Genomic DNA, 18,616 nt, shown 5'->3' with positions numbered 1-18,616 from the left:
TCAACAAATACAGTCACAGGGGGAGGAAGGGAAATCTTGGATAGGTTGGGGGCGGAACACAGGAAAATACTTGTTAATAAACTGGATGTTGACAAACAGACTTCGAAAAAAAACCAATTCATTGCCTGAAGGCATGAGTAGTATCTTGAGACATTCAATGCTAAAAAGACGTTGTGAATTTTTGCAACTCATGTCTTCCCATATTACTTCACTTACCTTTCTCTGTGCCAAAGTAGCAGCTTTATGGATCTTGTCCCTGTGCTGGGACCTCACTTTCTGAGTCAATAAGATGGATGGATAAGGGGTTTGGTTGCAGACCAGTGTTTTCTATCTAGCCTAATAGGGGAAGATTGTTTCAAATTCTTTATTTCATCTAGCAGCTTTTATTGCAAATATGGACAAATCTCTTCAGTATGCAGAAATGTAGACTGACAGTAGGTTCTCTGAGAGATTATGACATGAGAATGTTGTAAAATTTAACTGCAAGAAGTAAGTTGGTAAATGGCATGATTGGAAGTTGCTGATCCAGATTTCTATCCAGTGTTAACAGCACTTGTTTTTATAGGGCACAGAAAATAGGATGATAGCATGAGCCTATTGCATATCAAAGTAAAAGATTAAAATGCTAAAGGTTTTCTGAATTTTATCTAATGTTCAATAGACTCGGTCACACAGTGAGTAGTTTTAAAATAGTGAAATGATTACTGAGAATAATGAATCTTTTGGCTGGTCATTTGTTTATTTTAATTTTTATTTCCATTCACAGTTGATTGCATTATCTTAGCCTAGCTTCCTACTAATTTATGTCCTGTGGCTGGCTGTGGCCTTCTTTCACAATTTTTCACACAGCAGCATACTTGTTTGATCAACTTCCCACATGGATACCCTGTCATGTAGTATTGGGTAAGCTCATACAGAAAAGTGTAGATTGGACATGATCCAGTTCAACTCACTGCTCTGTGTAGGGCTAATTAAAATCAATTTGCTGAAGGCTTTGTCTAGTGTTTTTCAGGTTTTCAGTATCTCTGAAGATGCAGATTCCTTAACCTTCCAGGGCAACCTATTCCAATGTTTTTCTCTCTTCGTGGTGGAAAAATTTCTCACAATACCTAAGCAGAATATTTCTTGTTGTTGAAGAGGGATTTGTTCCAGTTCTTCATCTTTTTAGTTCTTCAGATATTTGTGGGCAGCTGCTAGATTGTTTCTCAACTTTCCCTTCACCAGATTAAGCTATTCCACGCCTCTTTGCAAAAGAGCTGTAGGCTGCTAAACACCTTGGTTTGCCTGCCACTGATCATTTCCTATTTTTTTCACATCACTCATGAGCTGAGGGGCCCAAAACATTGTTCCAGGTTCAACCTCACTATAGCTGAGTACATGGAAGTAAAAACCTTTCTTCAGTGGCCATGTTCCTCCCAGTTGCTGTGCAGTTTACCTTATTTATAGAGAGGGCATAATAGAGGCTTGTATTCAATCTGAAATCCACATTAACCCACTTGAACTTCCTTTTCAGCAGGGCCATTGCACAGCCAGTCACTAGTCCATCTTAGGTGTAAATCTTTGCATTTCTCCTTACTTCATTCTGTAAGGTATCTGTTAGCCTGCTTCTCAAATCAGCAGAGGTCCCTCTGGATTGTAACTCTGTCATTCATTATTTCAGCTGTTCTCTATTTTTATACCACCTGGTAGTTTGCTCATGATATTCTGTCCAACCAGCTACTGACAGGGATATTCCGTGATTTCCAGCCCAGTTGCTGTTCCTAGTGTGGTTGACTGATTACCAGGAGCCAGCCATCTATCAAGGATTTTTGAGTCCAGTGGTTCAACCAGTTTTCAGGTGTAACAGTAGTCCTTTTAGCCGGCCCCTGTTTCCTTATTGTCCAAATGTCAAATGCCTTGCTAAATTCAGAGTATTTTGCATCCACTGCTTTTCCTCCTTAAGAACAACTCAGAACTCAGAACAGCTCAGGAGTTGTCTGCTCCTTTCCTTCCCAAGTTTTGCAGCTAAATGCAAGGAGTGGGTTTTGCTTGTGAAGTTTAATATCCAGAATACTGAGTAATTCAGCATTTTCTTTGAAACCTTCCACTATGTTGTCTTACGACTCCATCAGCAGACTTGCATTTTTCCTTTGTAGCAAGGATAACTGTAAATATCCTTTTTGTCCCCCTCAACACCCCTCAGTAATCCTAGTTAGAGCTGAATTTTGTCTGTGATTTGTTCCCCTGCTTTTATACTGTTTGCTGCCTGCCCACATTGTCATCTCTTGAATGTTCCCATTTTGCCTTTTTGTCCATGCAGTAACATCCTACTTTGCCAACTGGATCTTCTGCTGAAATTCCATGCCTGCATGGAACTTGTCTCATTATTGAAGTTGTAACTGCAACAGGGAGTTCAAGAGATCTCAACAGTTGTCTGTCAAAGTAATTCAGATCTCTTGGACACTTCTCTTTCATGGGTGCAATACCCTGAATCAAACACAGTCTCTTCTAAAATACAGTGTCCTAACTATTGCCTACTTTCCCAGTACTTCTCTGGATCCTGAACCCGGTCATCTGGTAGCTGCTGAAGTCCAAGCAGTCCTCTGTGACAATATTCACCACTAGTTCCTCCCTGCATCAGCATTAATGGTTATTTCTACCCACTTGAATAGCTGAGGTGTTTTCATGTCCTTATGCAAGTGGGGAGAAAATCAAACACAAAAATGTTTTATCTTAAAACATATGAGGACGTTTTTGTACTTTATGGTTATAACATTCTTATGCTTATCTGTATAACATGCTGTTGAACCTCCAAGAAATTTTGCTGGATGCCAAGAGCATCCAACAGAGAAGGGAAATCAGAAAAAAGATGACATCCAAGAAGATTGATGAAATGACTGCAGTTTGTTTTTTGATCTCAGTGATTTGTTAATTGTGCTACCTGTGATTTTTATTAGGAAATATGCATGTAAACTTCAGGTTATGGTCTTTTTCTGACTCTCTGAAATCTGAGGTGTGTACATGCAGAGCAAGAAACCAGAACACTTTGCACTGGATAGATCATGTAGGAATTCAGTTTTTGCTCAAGTGTCAGTTCATGCTACAAAGCAGTACTAAGCTTTAAGATGTTTACTCTGAACAATTCATGACATAGTGGACAATATTGCCTATAACTGCTTTGGACCATTTTTTATAGATGTTTGGAACTTGGACCTTTGGAACAGTGGTGTTCACTGTGCTTGTATTCACGGTTACATTTAAGGTAAGGTATGCTGTACCTGATCCACTGAAACTTTCTTTAAACTTGGGGTTTTTTATTTGTTGCTTTCTTATATTGATTTCTTTCTATCACCATGCATTGTTTTATTACTTTAAGTAGAGAGTTTGTTATGTGTGCCTTCTTAACGGTGTTCAAACTTGAAAGATGTTTCCAACTAATTCTGTGTAGAATCCTTCCCTGTTTTCAAAAGGTATAATACTATTCTATCTCCTGCTGGGAATTCTTGTTGTGTCTAGATAGTAATAACATCATGTAATATCTTTTTTTTTCAGCTTGCACTAGATACACATTATTGGACATGGATAAATCACTTCATGATCTGGGGATCACTGGTATTCTACATTGTCTTTTCTCTGCTCTGGGGAGGAATTATTTGGTATGAACCATAATATTAATTGCATTGCAAAAGTTGTTTCAGGAGGATGAAGTTGTTAATATTGCGCCTTTTTTTCACAGAATTAAATTAGCCTTTATACGTTGCAGAACTCTATTTTAAAAAATAATTGCTAACTGGAGAGTGCTCAGCTCTTATATCAATGAATGTCTGCTAAAATCTTAAAGAAGAATACAAGGAGAGTGTCAGACCCCTGACTGCCACTGAGCTTATGTTAGTAGTGTCAGTCAAAAGCAGCCCAAGGGTTGGTTCAAGGAGCTGATGTTGCCTTTCTGAGTCAAAATGTCACAGAATAGGTCATGTCTGTGCAGTTGGTGACTACCCATCTACCTGCTGGGCATATGTTGGAAGCTAGTTGTAGCAGTCAAAACTAGAGACAGGGAGTGGAGCTCAATTTTGAAGTGATGTGGATGGCCACGAGTCCTGTGTTTGAGCTCATTATTTTGTCTCCTTACTTAGCAAAGTGGAGTTACTGTAGGTGTCTTATCACCTACTTATTCATGTTGGTAAGAAGCTTTGTAAGAATTAGTATAACTCTTGTGCGTAGCCAATTTAAAGTATTGGGAGGTTTTGCTATTAAAAGTTCTGTGTACTTGAAACTGAAAGTTTTCGAAAGGACATGAAGTTGGAACAAATTCTGTTCCTTAGTGTGCCTGATTGCCATCAGGAGCTGGAAATTTTGTTTCATACTTATAGAGGTGCCATCTTTTTAACTACTGCTGGAACCATTCTACTTTGTATACACTATTTTGAGGGACCAGAGAAGGAGGGGGCTAACTATTGCTTGGTGATTAAGATGCCATTTAATTTAGAGAAAGGATTTGTATTTAGCATGTCTTTTGCAAATGAGAACTACTTCTTAACTCCTTGGATATTTAGCTGCCTCTTCTTTTTTCTAGTAAGATCAGATCTCAGTTTCTGCACCATCAGTTTGCAGAAGTGACATTTTCCCAGATAATGTTCTCAAGCAGCCTTGCTACTCTGTATTAGAGATGTGACTGTATACAAAAATGTAATTTAGCTTAGCTGGCTTTTTAGTATGCAAATACTGTCAAATTTTGGAAGCTGTCAGGAAAATGCCCTACTGGTTTTGCATTGCAGTGTTGCTGCAAACTGTCCTCTTGATCTTGGCTCTCAGTGATTATGGCTTCTGGTTCCCAGTAATATACAGTGATGGCATTTTAATAATCATGCAACTGCATGGGATACAGGGAGATAGTGAAGAGAAGGTATTAATAGCGTGGTTGGATTAACTATGTGGTGAATAGGATGGGGAGCATAACATGAAAGCATTAGAGATGCTATGGGGAGCCTGAGAGGTATGAAGATAAGCGTGGTTAACTAGGCTTACTCTGAGGATTCATACAAGCAGTATGTATGAATCCTTAGCCTTAGCAAAGACCAGGGAAGTGGTGGGTAAGACACTAAGGAGAAAGGTGGAAAATACCTGGGGCAAGATGAGGGTTCATGGAAGAGCATAAACACTTTAAGAATGAACTTAATTTATCTTTGCAAGGGAGACACATTATGGCAGGGAGGGGAGAGCATGATAGCTCCTGCAGTCTGGAAGACAAGAAGAAGGTAGTTCTCTCCAGATGGTGCATGGTTAGCTCTTTTTGAGAAGACTGGGATGGATGAACACCCACAAACTGGGAAACTGAACCTGAAGTATTTAATCACTGGCATAATTCTTGTATTTAATAGTGTCAGCCTTTCTTTTGTGTACTGAAGTGTAATAATTATTTTATCTTTTTTCCTCTCAGGCCTTTTCTCAATTATCAGAGGATGTATTACGTGTTCATGCAAATGCTCTCCAGTGGTCCTGCATGGCTGGGTATAATTCTGCTCATAACTGTCAGCCTTCTTCCAGATGTTCTGAAGAAGGTTTTATGCAGGCAGTTGTGGCCTACAGCAACAGAAAGAATCCAGGTAAACAATCTTTTTCATTGTGAAGTTAGGGGTTTTTTGTATTACAAGTGTCTAATCACCTAGACCAAGGTCAGGGATTAGAGCAGAGGTTCCCCATCTGTGGTGTCTGAGCAATATGGTGAAAGATGCTGCCTGTTGTTGACATACCTGTTGGCATTACCCTGAATTCTGGGGCAACACTTGTGCCTTCGTACCAGCAACCCCAGGGAAATCAGCTGATGAGGATGGTAGGAGACGCTTCAATGGCTCAACCTGATTTTTGATTTGAGGAGATAAGAAGGGCAAGGGGATTGGGATCTCCATAAGGGTAGATAAGAGGCACTTATACCTGATGACATACTGATGCCTGTTACAAAAACACACGTATTAAAACTTACTCATATCCTATTAATAATTTTTTCCTCTTTTATATTTCAACTTACATTTTGCCTGTTCTGATCCATTATTTGTACATAAATGTGCCTTGCTGTGCCCAACGGGACGAGGATTTAAAAATCTATTCTCTCCTTTCATTTGATCAGCCCAAAAGGAGAAATGACTGTATAAATACAGGCCAGCTCTTCTGAGGCTGGAGATGAGGCCAGGTTCTGTGGGAAGGAACCATGGTGCTATGCTGGGGACATGAATAGAAACTGTTTCCTGTATTTTAACCACAATAAACTTTTATATATTATAAATGTTAGATTGTGAAGGACAATAGAGGTGCTGAACTTTAAACTTAATGATACTGCCCTTGCCCTTTTCAGCCCATCAGCTGCCACCACTAGGTTAAAAGAATGATTTACCAACAGTGGAAGGGATTAGGTAGGATTTTGATGTTTAATTGAGAAGGTACTTTGCATTAAGAGGAAAGGAATAAAGGAATTTTGCTACCAAGGAAAAAAATATCTCTATGGCAAATGTAAAACCCTCTGCCACTGTTTTGTATTCCTAGAATGTACAGGTGTAATAATGCCTCACTTCAGGAAAGAATAAAGAATAGCAGGAAAGCATTCCCAGGCAGATCAGTATTTAACGTTTTATCATTTGGAGATCTTAGATGTCTCTTTGCCATAGGCACTACTTGTGGAAGGAGTTGACATCAGTATGAATTCTCAATAGTTAATTTAAAAGTCTAAAGAGAGAGAATGAGCAAGGGTTAAGATAAAGAAACAAGCTAGTAAATAAAAACCCCTAGCAAAGATATCTTCGCATTTCTTCCAGACATTTTGTATTAGTGGTGGAAAATGAATCAATAGTGAAGCAGACTTTGGGCTCAACACTGGCAATATTCATTTTTAAATATTTAGTCAAAGATCTGTGATTTTTAACCAGTTATATCGCTTGTGTTTCTTCTTCCCTCTCTTTGTTTCTTCCTCTCTTCCAATCTGCTTTGTCTAAATAACTGCTACCTTGCTTTAAACATAAATGATGTGCTCGGTTGCTTCCTACAATCTTCTGGGGAAATCAGACTAAACATCAGTGCCTTTCTGTTGAGCAGTCCACCATCTTTATGCTTTCTCAGACTTCAAGCAGTCTAAGTTTCTAATGGAACAAAAGGTGACTTTTTTCTGCCTTTCTGCATGCTTGGCCATTTCATTCAAAGGACTTTATAAAGTTTATCATCAGAAGTTATTTACCATACTCATTATCTCCATTTGTGATTCATGTCAACTATATTTTGAGGAATACTTTTTAGTATAGCTTTTTCCTCCTGTGTATCTCAAAGATTGTATAAATTGTTGTTACAGTCCGTCACTGTCACTATCAATTTTTGTCACTGTTCTTGCTTCATTTTACAGAATGTTTCTGTCACAGGAATCTATGACTCTTATATCCCATTTTAATCATTGGCCTGTCTGTAGATGAATGTATGTTGTGTTTCCACTGTACCTGAATAAGTAGGATAGTGGCCACACAAACAAGTGATAATTCTGATTAGGTTGATGTTGCTAGCATCATACACAAAATGTGGTACTGGAAACCACTTAAACAGTCTTTGGAGTATTATTAATGTGTCTTCTCTGCTGCTAGAAAATGCAGCTTTTTTTCTTTTTCAAGCATGCATTATAAAACTGAGCTTTCCTTGTGTGCCCTTTAATGAAATTCTGTGCTCTTTCTGGAAAGAAAACAGCTCAAGATCGGAAAGTTTATGACTTTATTCAATATAAAAGTAGAATAAATGCTGGTTAATCTTGTTTCCCCTACAGTCTGCAAGAAAACTGTTTTGTTCTTAATATTCAGAGACTGTTGGTTTCCATTGCAGATTTTATATCTTTCTTCCTTAAGTGGTTAAGATAAAAAAAGTATTTCCTCCTTCTTTCCCCCTCAAGAATATATAGTCAATAAAATTTACTGTAATTATGTAAATCAGAGGGAAAATACAGAGAGAAATTTTTTAACTATCAACAATTCTGACTAAAATAGTCTATTAAGTGCCTTAGGATTGGTTTGAACTGAGCTTATAAATAATTATTTTTAAATGTACTGCATTCCTAAAAGTGATATTGCTTTCTTTATAACAAAAAGGCTTTGGTAACAATTGAAAAGATTAACATAGGACCAGTGACCATTTCTCAGGTTACTAAATTAGTTCTACTCAGGCAATAAGAATGCATTAAGCCTTTGATGCAGTTCTTACACTTCTGAATTTTTCAGTTATTTGAGAGGTGTGTGGTGAGAGATTGCTTACCATCATTAACATTTGAATGTTTTTAAATATACCACATATAGCTCTGGGTTTTTTTCAGAGAGCTTTCCTGTGATACATATATACATACAGACATATATGTGTGTACACATACATATATGTACATGTAGGTGTGTATATATATGTGCATGTGTGTTGATTTTTTATATATATATACATACAAACGGTTTTCTTGGGCTAAAACATTACTTCTGCAAAAGCTTTGGAGGAATCTATTGCCTTTTGGTAATTTCGGTCAAAATCTACTTATTTCTTACATATGTAGTCTCTGCAACTCTGGCTCAATAACAAACTGAATTTTGTGCTTTAACTGGTGACTGGGCAGCTGTCAGATTTCTTTCAGCTTTTACTTTTAAAAAGCAATAGGGTTTTTAAAATAAATCTACACTGATTATATTTTCTTCATTCTTCTTTCATTAGTAGCAGAATTTCATCTGCTCTGTTAGGGAAAATATAAATTCAATTTAAATTATCCTATTTCCATTTTTATAATTTTCACTTTGACTGACAGTGTTTCAGCAATTCCAAGTATTTGGTAGCTGAAATACCAGGTGTTTAGTTTCTGAACTGTAAATTACTTCTGTACTTTGATCCCTTTTTAAGAAATATTTTTTCTTTTTCTCTTTGTTTTTGACTGATGATTTTTTACTTCGCTTTCACTCAGCCACAAGCTTGGGCCATCAGCCATACTATGAGATCTTTACCCTTTGCTGCACCTGGGGAAACCCAAAGTGGTCCTTCTGCCTGGGGAAGCTTCTCTGGGGATTCATCATTCTTCTGTTCCGCAGTGGGCTTAGCTGCTGTTGAACAACTGCGCTGGGCGCTCAGAAAAGTGCTCACCAGCAAACTGCTGCCTTGTGCTCACCAGCAAACCGCTGCCTTTGTCACGTGTCACGCTCCTCTGTGGAAACAAAGCGATGGATCTTGCTGTTGCAATATTTGAATGCTGTGGAAGAAGTTTCCTTGGCAGCTCCCTGTCCCTCTGTGCCCATAGTGTAAGGACTGAGCTGTAAGTCAGCCCTCCTTAGCCCATCACCTCCCTTCAGTGTGCCAGATGTTCTGGGAGTAGTGAAGTGGGATGTCCTCTCCTTAACGTAGGATTGATTTGGCCTCCACGTAGCACAGGCACCTCTCCCGTTCACTGCAGGTTATTGTATTGTTAGAGAGGCAGGACACACAGCCCACAGTACTTAGTCAGTTTAGCGCTTTTGAGAGTAATTTTTTAAGAGTTTGAAATTGAATTAAAAACGCCCCCAAAGGATTAATCTCAGGATCCAGAAAGAGAAACCTTATTTTACACTGGATAACCTTTCCTTTTTAAATCTGTCAGAAAATCCATCACTTTTACAGGACTTTGCTGTAACAGTTACCAAATGGTACAATTCATTCACATTTCTTGTATTCAGCAAGAGTCTCACTGTTTTTCCTCATCCTTGCAGAAGAGTATGAGACATAAAACAGCCCAAAATGCACTGACGAACTGCGATGGGCCACTTCTTGAAGGAAATCTTTCACCTTCCGAGCCATAATTAGATCAAAGCTAGGTAACAGTACTGTATGTGTTGCCAATTTGGATTAATTTCTATTGGTGCTATTTACAAATCAATTGTTTCCTCCAGAGTTTTTGATGTTCTTTATCAGTATTGATACAAAATCATTGTTTTACTTGGAGAGCCTAGTTTTTTGCAAGAGATGTTCCATGCCACAGGTAAGATCTTTTTGTCTCAGAATCTTAATCGTGTAAAGCAAACCAATAAATCGATATATCCATATTCATGTCCTGTAAATACAAAGTATTATGTATAGGTGTTGGGTGACATTTCTTCTGTAAGACCTGCAGTCATCATTGCATTACACCACAATGTAGAATCCATAAAGTCAGAGATAATTCTTACCCACAAGCAGTTTATCCATCATCTTTCATGTTCTTGAATACGTATATAGACCAAATGCAGATGGTAACATGTGAAGATAATCATAGTGAGTTACTTGTGAGTAGGACCTTGGGTCAGAAGACTGGGGCTGTGCATGTGACAGTGTCTGCCACAGTGCCGTGTTCTGTACAGACCAGGGCACTGATGTGTCACTGCCTCCGATCAAGAGAGAAGTGTGATAGTTTGGCTGAATATCTGAGACAGCAGCATAAGCAGTGAACATAATTCCCCAAACATAAAGCCAGCAGAATGAAGTTCTTTGCTTTACGTCATCTCCTTGCTATGCCACTGGTTACACAAACGAGTAAGAAGGTGCACTCTTTATTCTAATGATTCCCACCTGGATGCCATGACTATTCCAGTCCTTTCATGCTCTCCTGACCCCAAAAGCAGCACATGAGGAATATAAGTGAAAGTGCAAAGTTAGCAGTATGTGAAAAGGACAAATGTCACGTCCTCTGTGTGCTGTAAGACTTTAAAGTACCTGAAGGTAGCTAAAATACCTGATTTGCTTTTGATGACTGTTACACGAGTACTAGTAGAAAATGCCAACTTCCTTGACAAGCTTCAGGCTTGGTAAAGGCTCTTGTCTCGGAGCCATGTATAGAAAAAAGCATTTTATTTTTAGAACTATCTATGGTAACTAAAATACTTAATTTTCTAGCTGAAAGAATAGGAAAATTAATTACCAAACTGTATGACTACTCCCTCTTACATTTCCAAAACAAATCTGCTAATCTGTTACCTGATTTTTATGTAATAATGTTGCTATTTGGTCTATATGTGTTTAAAAGAACCCAGGCCTCACTGTACTGAGCAGTTTAGGATAGTTCTGTGACCTTTCTAAGAGTGTCTTTTTAAGAGAGCTTTCAGATTGCTCTAAGTTCTGCAAGAGTAGAGTTTTAAGCTTGTGATTGTCAATAAAGTGTCATGTTACATTGCAGCCAAAGTTCTGTAAGCCAGATCATTAATATTTATGTTGTGATTTTGTCCTTCTGCTACTGGGTTCTGATTAACAGGAAAGAAGGGGGGATGATTAAGAATAGAGGATTAACTCATTTATGTAGCATTCATGGAGAAATTAATGAATAACATCGCTTTGAACCATGTTTATAATGCATTTATACCTTAGATACCTTTATACCTGGAAATTATATGTGCATTTAGTGAAAAGAATTTTATAAACTCATTGGAGAAAGGGCTGTGCTAGTTGTATTTCAGTTTGTGTACGTGTCCAGGCTCTTGTCATGCAGCTGTGGTGTTCTGTAGTCTTGAGCATTTTCTGAGTGGATGTGCTCATTCTGCCAGAGTGTAGAGTGATTATGTGAGAAAGATAAATTCTAATAAGCAATTAGACCAAGATAGTATTGAGATGTACAGTATAAGTTGCCTGTATAGATGCTACATGTAACCTAAGCAAGTCTAAAATTCAATACTGCTTAGAAGTACAAAGCAAGTGTAATGTTCAGATGAACTCTGAAACTCAGTTTCAGATGAACTCTGAAAGCTTCATCTGTTAGCATAAACTGACTGTAAAGAATTTCCTCTCTTTGGACATATACCGCAAAGTACTTGAATCTGTCCTTCTTAAAATTCCATATAAGAAATTCAGGGATAAAACTGGGAGAAATTCCAAAATGACACATAACCTTGATTTAAAACACTTCCATTTGAAAGCAGGCCTCTGTGTCTTCATCTCTTTGAAGAGCTCGTTATTAGGTTTAGAAGCTAAGTATAAAATCGTGCATGGTTCTGTAGGTCTTAATGTAAAACTAATCATGTTGAAACTGGTTGATTGCAAAGCAACACAAGATTATACTTTCACATGAAATGAATAGCCAGAGTGGTGGTCTAGGGAAAGGCATTATTATACCAAGGGGACAGTGGTCCTGTGAAAGAAAACAATTACATACTTTTGGTTCCAAGATTGTCTCCTTACTGTGTATTTGTTTCTTTTTTTTCCCTTTAACAGAATGCATCGAGGCACTGTCGGGAGCACATCTCAGAATTCACACCTCTCGCCTGTCTGAAAAGCCCAAGATACAGGAGCAGTGACTGCAGCAATTCCCCAGCAAGAAGGTCTAATTCTCATTCTAAAAAAGTGATGTTTACGCAGTGGAGAGGCGTTGATTATTCAGTACTTCCATCTGTCTTTGGCTATTCAAATAAGCATTGCCGTTCCAGTGCAGGCTACCACTACAGTGGGTCAGGTTTGGAAACGTCCATATGACAGAGCACCAAGTCAAGCCTTTAAAAACTGTGGTTTTGTTTATTTGTTTTTTCAGGAAACAGACATGTCACAGAAACATATTAAACTATATGTGGCTTTTGCTGTCTGAGGTAGTGTTGAGACAAACAGGATCAAGAGCTAGAAGTATGAACCCTTCCCGGCCAATAGGCCTCCTTTTATGTTTTGAACTACTGGAGCAATGAACAATCTGCACAGTCTGGTACTGTGAGACTGGTAGCACTAAAAATTCTCTTCATCCTATGTCAAGACCTCTGTGTATTTACTACTTCTGTCATCTTTAGTGATTTTCTTTGTTACTTGAAGTGCATAGTTTCAGTCAGTGACCTACATTTTAAGATCGACAGTTTTAATTTTCAGCCAGGAGCAATTGTCTCAGTTATCTCAAATGAAATTCTCCTAAAGCATATTTAACAAATGCCGTTTCTGATTTTCCTCTGTCCTTTTTTCTTCCTTTGCTCTTTCTGTAGAACAAACTGGTGTTTCCTCTGTGCAAATCTGCTTTCAAGAAACACTCTCTAATGTTCACTTCCTTGTAAGTGGCCAAATCAGGGCTATGTATGGTTTTGGTTAGTTTTTCCCTGTAGAAAGATAGGCAAAACAATCCTTGTGTAGAGTATGCACACACAATATGAAGTCAAGTTGGCTGTTAAATAGGTAAATATCACCAATGTTGGTATCTACTTACAAACTGAATGTAAGCATTTTGCCTAAAACATCTTAGAATTTGTCAAAAAATGCACATTATTTGGTGTTCTCACTTCTTATCCTTATGATTGTCAAATACGTATAGTAGAAAGTACTATATATTAACCTTTTTTTGACAGTTTGTTGGGGTTTTTTTCTTAAAAGAAGAAAAGCTGGTTTTTCTGGATGAGTACCTTTAACTGTCTTGATTCATCCTCTTAATTCTGATTTGTTTTGGTGTGCATGTGGGGTTAGAAGCTGGTTAATAGGCTTGGTAGATAAAGCACACAACTGTTAGCTTTTGCAAGCAAACCACGAGGTGGCACACAACTGTTGACTAACAGTTGAACCATTGTTGGGATATAGAAACTAGTTTGACTACAAGGATTCTGTTTGAATTCCCTTAAGAATGACAGCCAACTTGCACTTCTGTTTTTTCTGCTACATTTATGTTATCTTGCAGTAATTCAACTATTAGCTGCATCCTTGTGTTGTTTCTTTAGTCCAGTGTTTTATTTTGGGGTGCAAAAATATTTGAAGGAGTAATCCAATTTCAGTCAATTTCAGCTTGGTGGTTGCAATTGGTTAACAGCCATCCTTATTCAATACCTCTGCGAGGACATTACCTAAAAATTTATTTCACTGTGAAAACAAAGTATTTGGAATCAGACCTGCAGCACTTATTGGAAGACCTGGCCAAGACATTGTTAGTTGTCTTTCACATAGACAAGGGTGACAAAGAAAAATGATTTCCCCTTTTGTGTTTTAACAGGAAAAAAAAAAATGGAGGCAAAAGAAGTTTACTAACTAGTTTACTTTTTAATAAAAGAAAAATCAGCTTAGAAGGAAATGTTCCTCACAGTAATCTGAGTAGTTTTCATATTAAACAAACAGTGATTTGTTTTTAAAATGCCCTGGGTCAAGCAGAGATTGTAAAGTGAGTTATGACATCTTCAGTATACCAAAGATAACAGAATTTTACAAAGTCTAACAGTGAGCACCACAGATAAAGGTTTTTTATCATTTAACATATAGTGCTTTTAAGTTTCAAAGAATGTCCTTATAGCAGTAGCATTTTGAAATACATACACATGTGTGGGTGTGTGTACATATACTTGCCATTGCAGACTTGAATGTTGGTCAGTTAGAGCTGTCCCCTACATAAAACACTGGTGTATATATTTTTAAGAAGTTAATATGGGTATACATTTTATACCGGTAGCAGTGACAAATTTCTTGTGTGTAGTTAACAAATTATTTGTAATGTATTTTTTAGAAATCTTAAAATTGCCTTTGCACTGAAATATTTTTCATACTGTAGCTATTTATAAATCTGTTTTACGCATACATTTGTTAACACACCATTTCTATTTTTTTTAAGTATATGTTTTGAAGGCTTTTTTATAACTATAAGTTTTGGCCACTTAAATTTAGCTTAGAGTGGAGTTGTGGCTGAATGTTAAAATTCTAATGAATGTCAAATTAGAAATACAGGTCTGTTGCTCTATGAGTCTCATCCAAGTTATTGATGTTTTGTTGGGATTTGTGGTAGCAGCGATTAGAGCGCTGTACTTGCAGTGCTATATTACAACTGCTTTTTTACTCTATAAAGCCTCCTGCTTTTTTACTTTGTGAGTTCTATCTTTTAGCCTTAAATAAGGAAATTTTTGCTTGATGTTTTTGAAAATGCTGCATTCCTGTTCTGCCTACTAACGAAGCAGTTCACTGCAAACTTCATGTAGCCCTGCACTTAGATATTGTTGACAACATTGTTCAGGCTGAAACACCTGTATACATGTTTGAAAAATTTTAGTTCAACATGTCATTTTTTGTAGGAGAAAGAGTGCTTGAGTTTAAGTGGGAGTTTCTGCTTTGATTTAGCAATACTTTTACCCTTAAAAGTTGGTGCTGATTGTTTGTTATAATAGACTGTTTAGTGAAATGAACATAAAACATCAACTTGGCTTCACTTGATGTGTTTTTGCTTCAGTCCCTGTTACTACTGTCATGTAAACCTAGTCCACTGCAGCAGGTGTTAACCTGGGAGTTTTACTGCAAAAGATAAAAAGATGAAAAAGTAGAAATTAGGTCAAAATGCATTAGAGTGTTTGATTATGGGTGAGACACTGAAAGGAGACAGATTTTTATGTATGAAGAAGAAAAAGAAAGAGGAAAAGTCTAAATATCTATGTAACCTTCTAACTTGCCTCGTTTAAATTGTTGCAGCTTTAACAGCATAATGTCTCCATAACTGCTTCTATAAATGTCTTGAAACTGGTAAGCGCTAAAACCAAATGTACGTGAAGACTTAGAAAGTATTTCAAGCTTTTTGGCCACAGAAGCTCATATATTCCTGCAGTGGCTTGTGGCAAAAGATCTTTTTTGTTTTACCATGTACAATAATTGTTTGTTCAGCCACTTAATGTAAAAGATTGCAGTTTACTTTCTTGCTTGCATTAGCCTGTTTGTCTTGACCCAACTGGCTTGCAAAAATAAGAGGAAAAAAATAGCTTAACTGACGAACTGCACTAGTTTTCTTTTGGAAGCCAGTGGGATCCTTGTGCTCATGCTACTGTCTCTGTTAAAAAAAGCTTTAATGGAAATTTGTTAAAGTATTACAAAAGAACATACATGATTCTACTTTGCAGAATAATCAAAAAATCAGTTTATATAGCTTTAATTTTTTATCTTATGAAAATTCACAGGATTTCAGTCTGCTTTGTCTTGGACATAAATTCTGTGCTATGTACACGTCGCATTTTAGAGGTTCTTTCATGATCTAATGTAAAGTAGAATCTGCGAAAGTTGCTGTATGGGGCTGGGAGTAGTTATCTGTGCTTTAAACATTAAAGATGTCTGTAGTCATCAGCACCAAATACTGACACTTATTTTTAATGGAACAATTTTAGGTGCATTTATTTGAAAAGAAATCAGCCTTCAAATCTAATGTTCAGATTATCCTATACTACTTCATTTATTTGATTTGAAGAGTCATTGTGTGAATACATTACTGTAAAGTTTCTTTTCACTACTATTTTTAACTTTTATTTCTGTAGACAACCAAATAGAACTTGTTTATATTCAGCCACATTTTGAATCCTTATGTAGAATATAAGCAGGAGATACAAATCTGCTTGCAATAAACATAAACATTCAAGACTGGTTTAAGTTTGCTCACAAGTAATTACTGTAATTCTAGTATGAATATGAGATGGTTTCATATTAGTCTGTAATAAAATGTAAGTATATAAAGAAAACAGAGTGTTTGATTTGATTATTGAATATGTTTGTAGTCATGCTCATTTCTCATACGGGACAGGGTCCAGTGGCCCACTAGAAAAATGATTAAGTGGACTTGGAGCATTTCTCTTATGAGAGACTGTGGGAGCTGGGCCTCTTTACTCTAGAGGAGAGAAGACTGAGAGGGGATGTGATCCATACACACAAATATCTCAAAGATGGGTGCCAAGAGGATAGTGCCAGGCTCTTTTCAGCAGTGCCCAGCAACAGGACAAGGAGCAATAGCCTTAAACAAAAACACAAGAAGTTTCACCTCAACATGAGGAAGAACTTCTTTATCTTGAGAGTGGCAGAGCACTGAACAGGCTGCCCAGGGGGTTTGTGGAGTTTCCCTCTCTGGAGACACTCAGAACCCACCTGGACACATTTCTGTGTCACCTGCTGTCGGTGACCCTGCCTTGGTAGAAGGGTTGGTCTGGGTGATATCCAGAGGTCCCTTCCAACCCCTACCAGTTCTGTAAGTCTGCAATTTTCAGAGTGTGTGTAGCCAGCTAAAAAAAAAGCAAGCTAACAAAAAGAAGTTCAAAGAGGGCTGGAACATGAGCTGGGGTCTGGGGGATTGTTCCAAAACGAATAGAAATTGGTACCAGTCCAGGAGAGCTTTGTTCCTCCTGCACAGATTGAGTAAGTGCGAAGGTTCTTTCCAAAGTAAACTCATAAGCTACGCATGAGAAGGTCTGCTACATTTCCTTACTGTTCCGCTGTGTGAGGTACCCAGAGCTATTTCTCCTTTCTTTTGCAATGTTGTCAATTTAAAGAAGCTAAAGTAAAAACAATGTGCTCTGACATGTGAGCTGGTAGCAGTGTTCATGTATTTTTACAGAAGAGGCTGAGTGCACAGAAAGACCATAATTTTATTTCATTTGGTGATACAATTTTACAGAACTTCCTTGCAGTTTCAAAATCATTACAGGCTCCAAAGTACATTGACTCCATCAGGATGAAGGCATCCCAGCCAGCCTCCACAAAGCAGTTCAGGGTGTCAGGTATGGTCCCTCCCTCTGCTGCTCTGAGGATGTGTAGAATGCATAGGCCTTTGCTTCTGTGTTGATTTTGCACTTCCCGTAATAAAGGTTTCAGAGGAATAGGTTTGTATTTATGTGAAATTTTTATCTAAACAAGAATGTTGTACCCATCTCCCTTTTGTACATCAAGAAATTTTGTGTTTCTACTAAATGAACTTCTAGAGAAGGTAGTTTGAAGGGGCTGTGTAAATATGGAAGATGTTTTTCCCTTTATCCATGCAAAGAAGAAAAAAAATGCATAAATTGCAATTAGATAGGATATTAACATTGAAACTATTTTTGAAAAAATAATGTGATGATGTATCTGGATTTCAGGAAGAACACAGTGCCCATATGGACATGTTACCACACAAATTCATTTTGCACATAAAAATGCATTTACTTATTTAAAGGAAAAAAGGATAGAAAACCATTTAAGTGATGAACAGTATTCTCAATTAAATACCATGTGTTTTAAGTTATGCTCTTTTAGTAAGCTACATTATAGAATTAATTGAAAACTTTTTTATATTCTACAGTGAGGCTACTCAATATTTTCTGCAATTTATGCAACACTGTTCTATAAAATCATTCCTGACGGTTATCTTGATAAGAAGTGAGGTAGGTTGGAGACAGACTGAAGTTCCTTGGTTTTGTTTTTCAAATATTCTGATTTCCTCAGGTGATACTGTACAGGAATTTAAAAACAGCATTTGACTATAATTCTATTAAAGCTTTGTTGTTGTGTGTTTCCACTGCACATACAGGTGTATTAATTTTCATTTTATTCAAATGCTAAAGCAAGCCCCATACCCACTTAAAGGCTTCATTTACACTAGGAAGTGTTAAGACAGGGATAAAACCAAATATATCCATTAACTTTCTTCATTATACAGGTCAGTTTATCAGGTGCCTAATGTCCCCATCTAGGTTTAAAAGGTTTTTAAAAGAGAATTGTACTGTGTGATCTTTCTTTTTTAACAGGCAAGCCTGCAGTAAATTAATAATGTTGAGCCCTAATAGTTTAAGTGTTGGTTTTCCATTTAAAGGTGACAAACAGGATTCAATTTAAAACTACCAAAAGACTTGTTGTTTTCCATTATTCATTTTGGTTAAGAAAATCTCATGGTGCGTTATGCTTTTAAAAATACATAGGATGCAGTGTCCTGCTA

General features: G+C 37.3%; 1 protein-coding gene across 2 annotated transcripts in view; it reads left to right on the top strand.

The window, feature by feature from the left end:
• Window positions 1-16,397, top strand: part of ATP11A (ATPase phospholipid transporting 11A) — a 116,891-nt gene extending 100,494 nt beyond the window's left edge. The window contains exons 26-30 of one of the 2 annotated variants that reach the window (XM_040054704.1): window positions 3,176-3,241; window positions 3,532-3,635; window positions 5,417-5,582; window positions 7,033-7,121; window positions 12,178-12,307. In XM_040054704.1, the coding sequence (XP_039910638.1) occupies window positions 3,176-3,241; window positions 3,532-3,635; window positions 5,417-5,582; window positions 7,033-7,110 (414 nt within the window). In that variant the 3' untranslated portion in view covers window positions 7,111-7,121; window positions 12,178-12,307. Of the gene's footprint in view, window positions 1-3,175; window positions 3,242-3,531; window positions 3,636-5,416; window positions 5,583-7,032; window positions 7,122-12,177 lie in introns of both variants that reach the window. The other variant, XM_040054703.1, reaches the window with a different exon arrangement.
• Window positions 16,398-18,616: the final 2,219 nt, after the last annotated feature.

This window comes from Hirundo rustica, chromosome 2 (assembly GCF_015227805.2).
Source record: "Hirundo rustica isolate bHirRus1 chromosome 2, bHirRus1.pri.v3, whole genome shotgun sequence".
In the NCBI taxonomy this organism is placed as follows: Eukaryota; Metazoa; Chordata; class Aves; order Passeriformes; family Hirundinidae; genus Hirundo; species Hirundo rustica.
The sequence above is the reverse complement of the archived record's forward strand: the minus strand, read 5'-3'. Positions and strand labels throughout refer to the sequence as shown.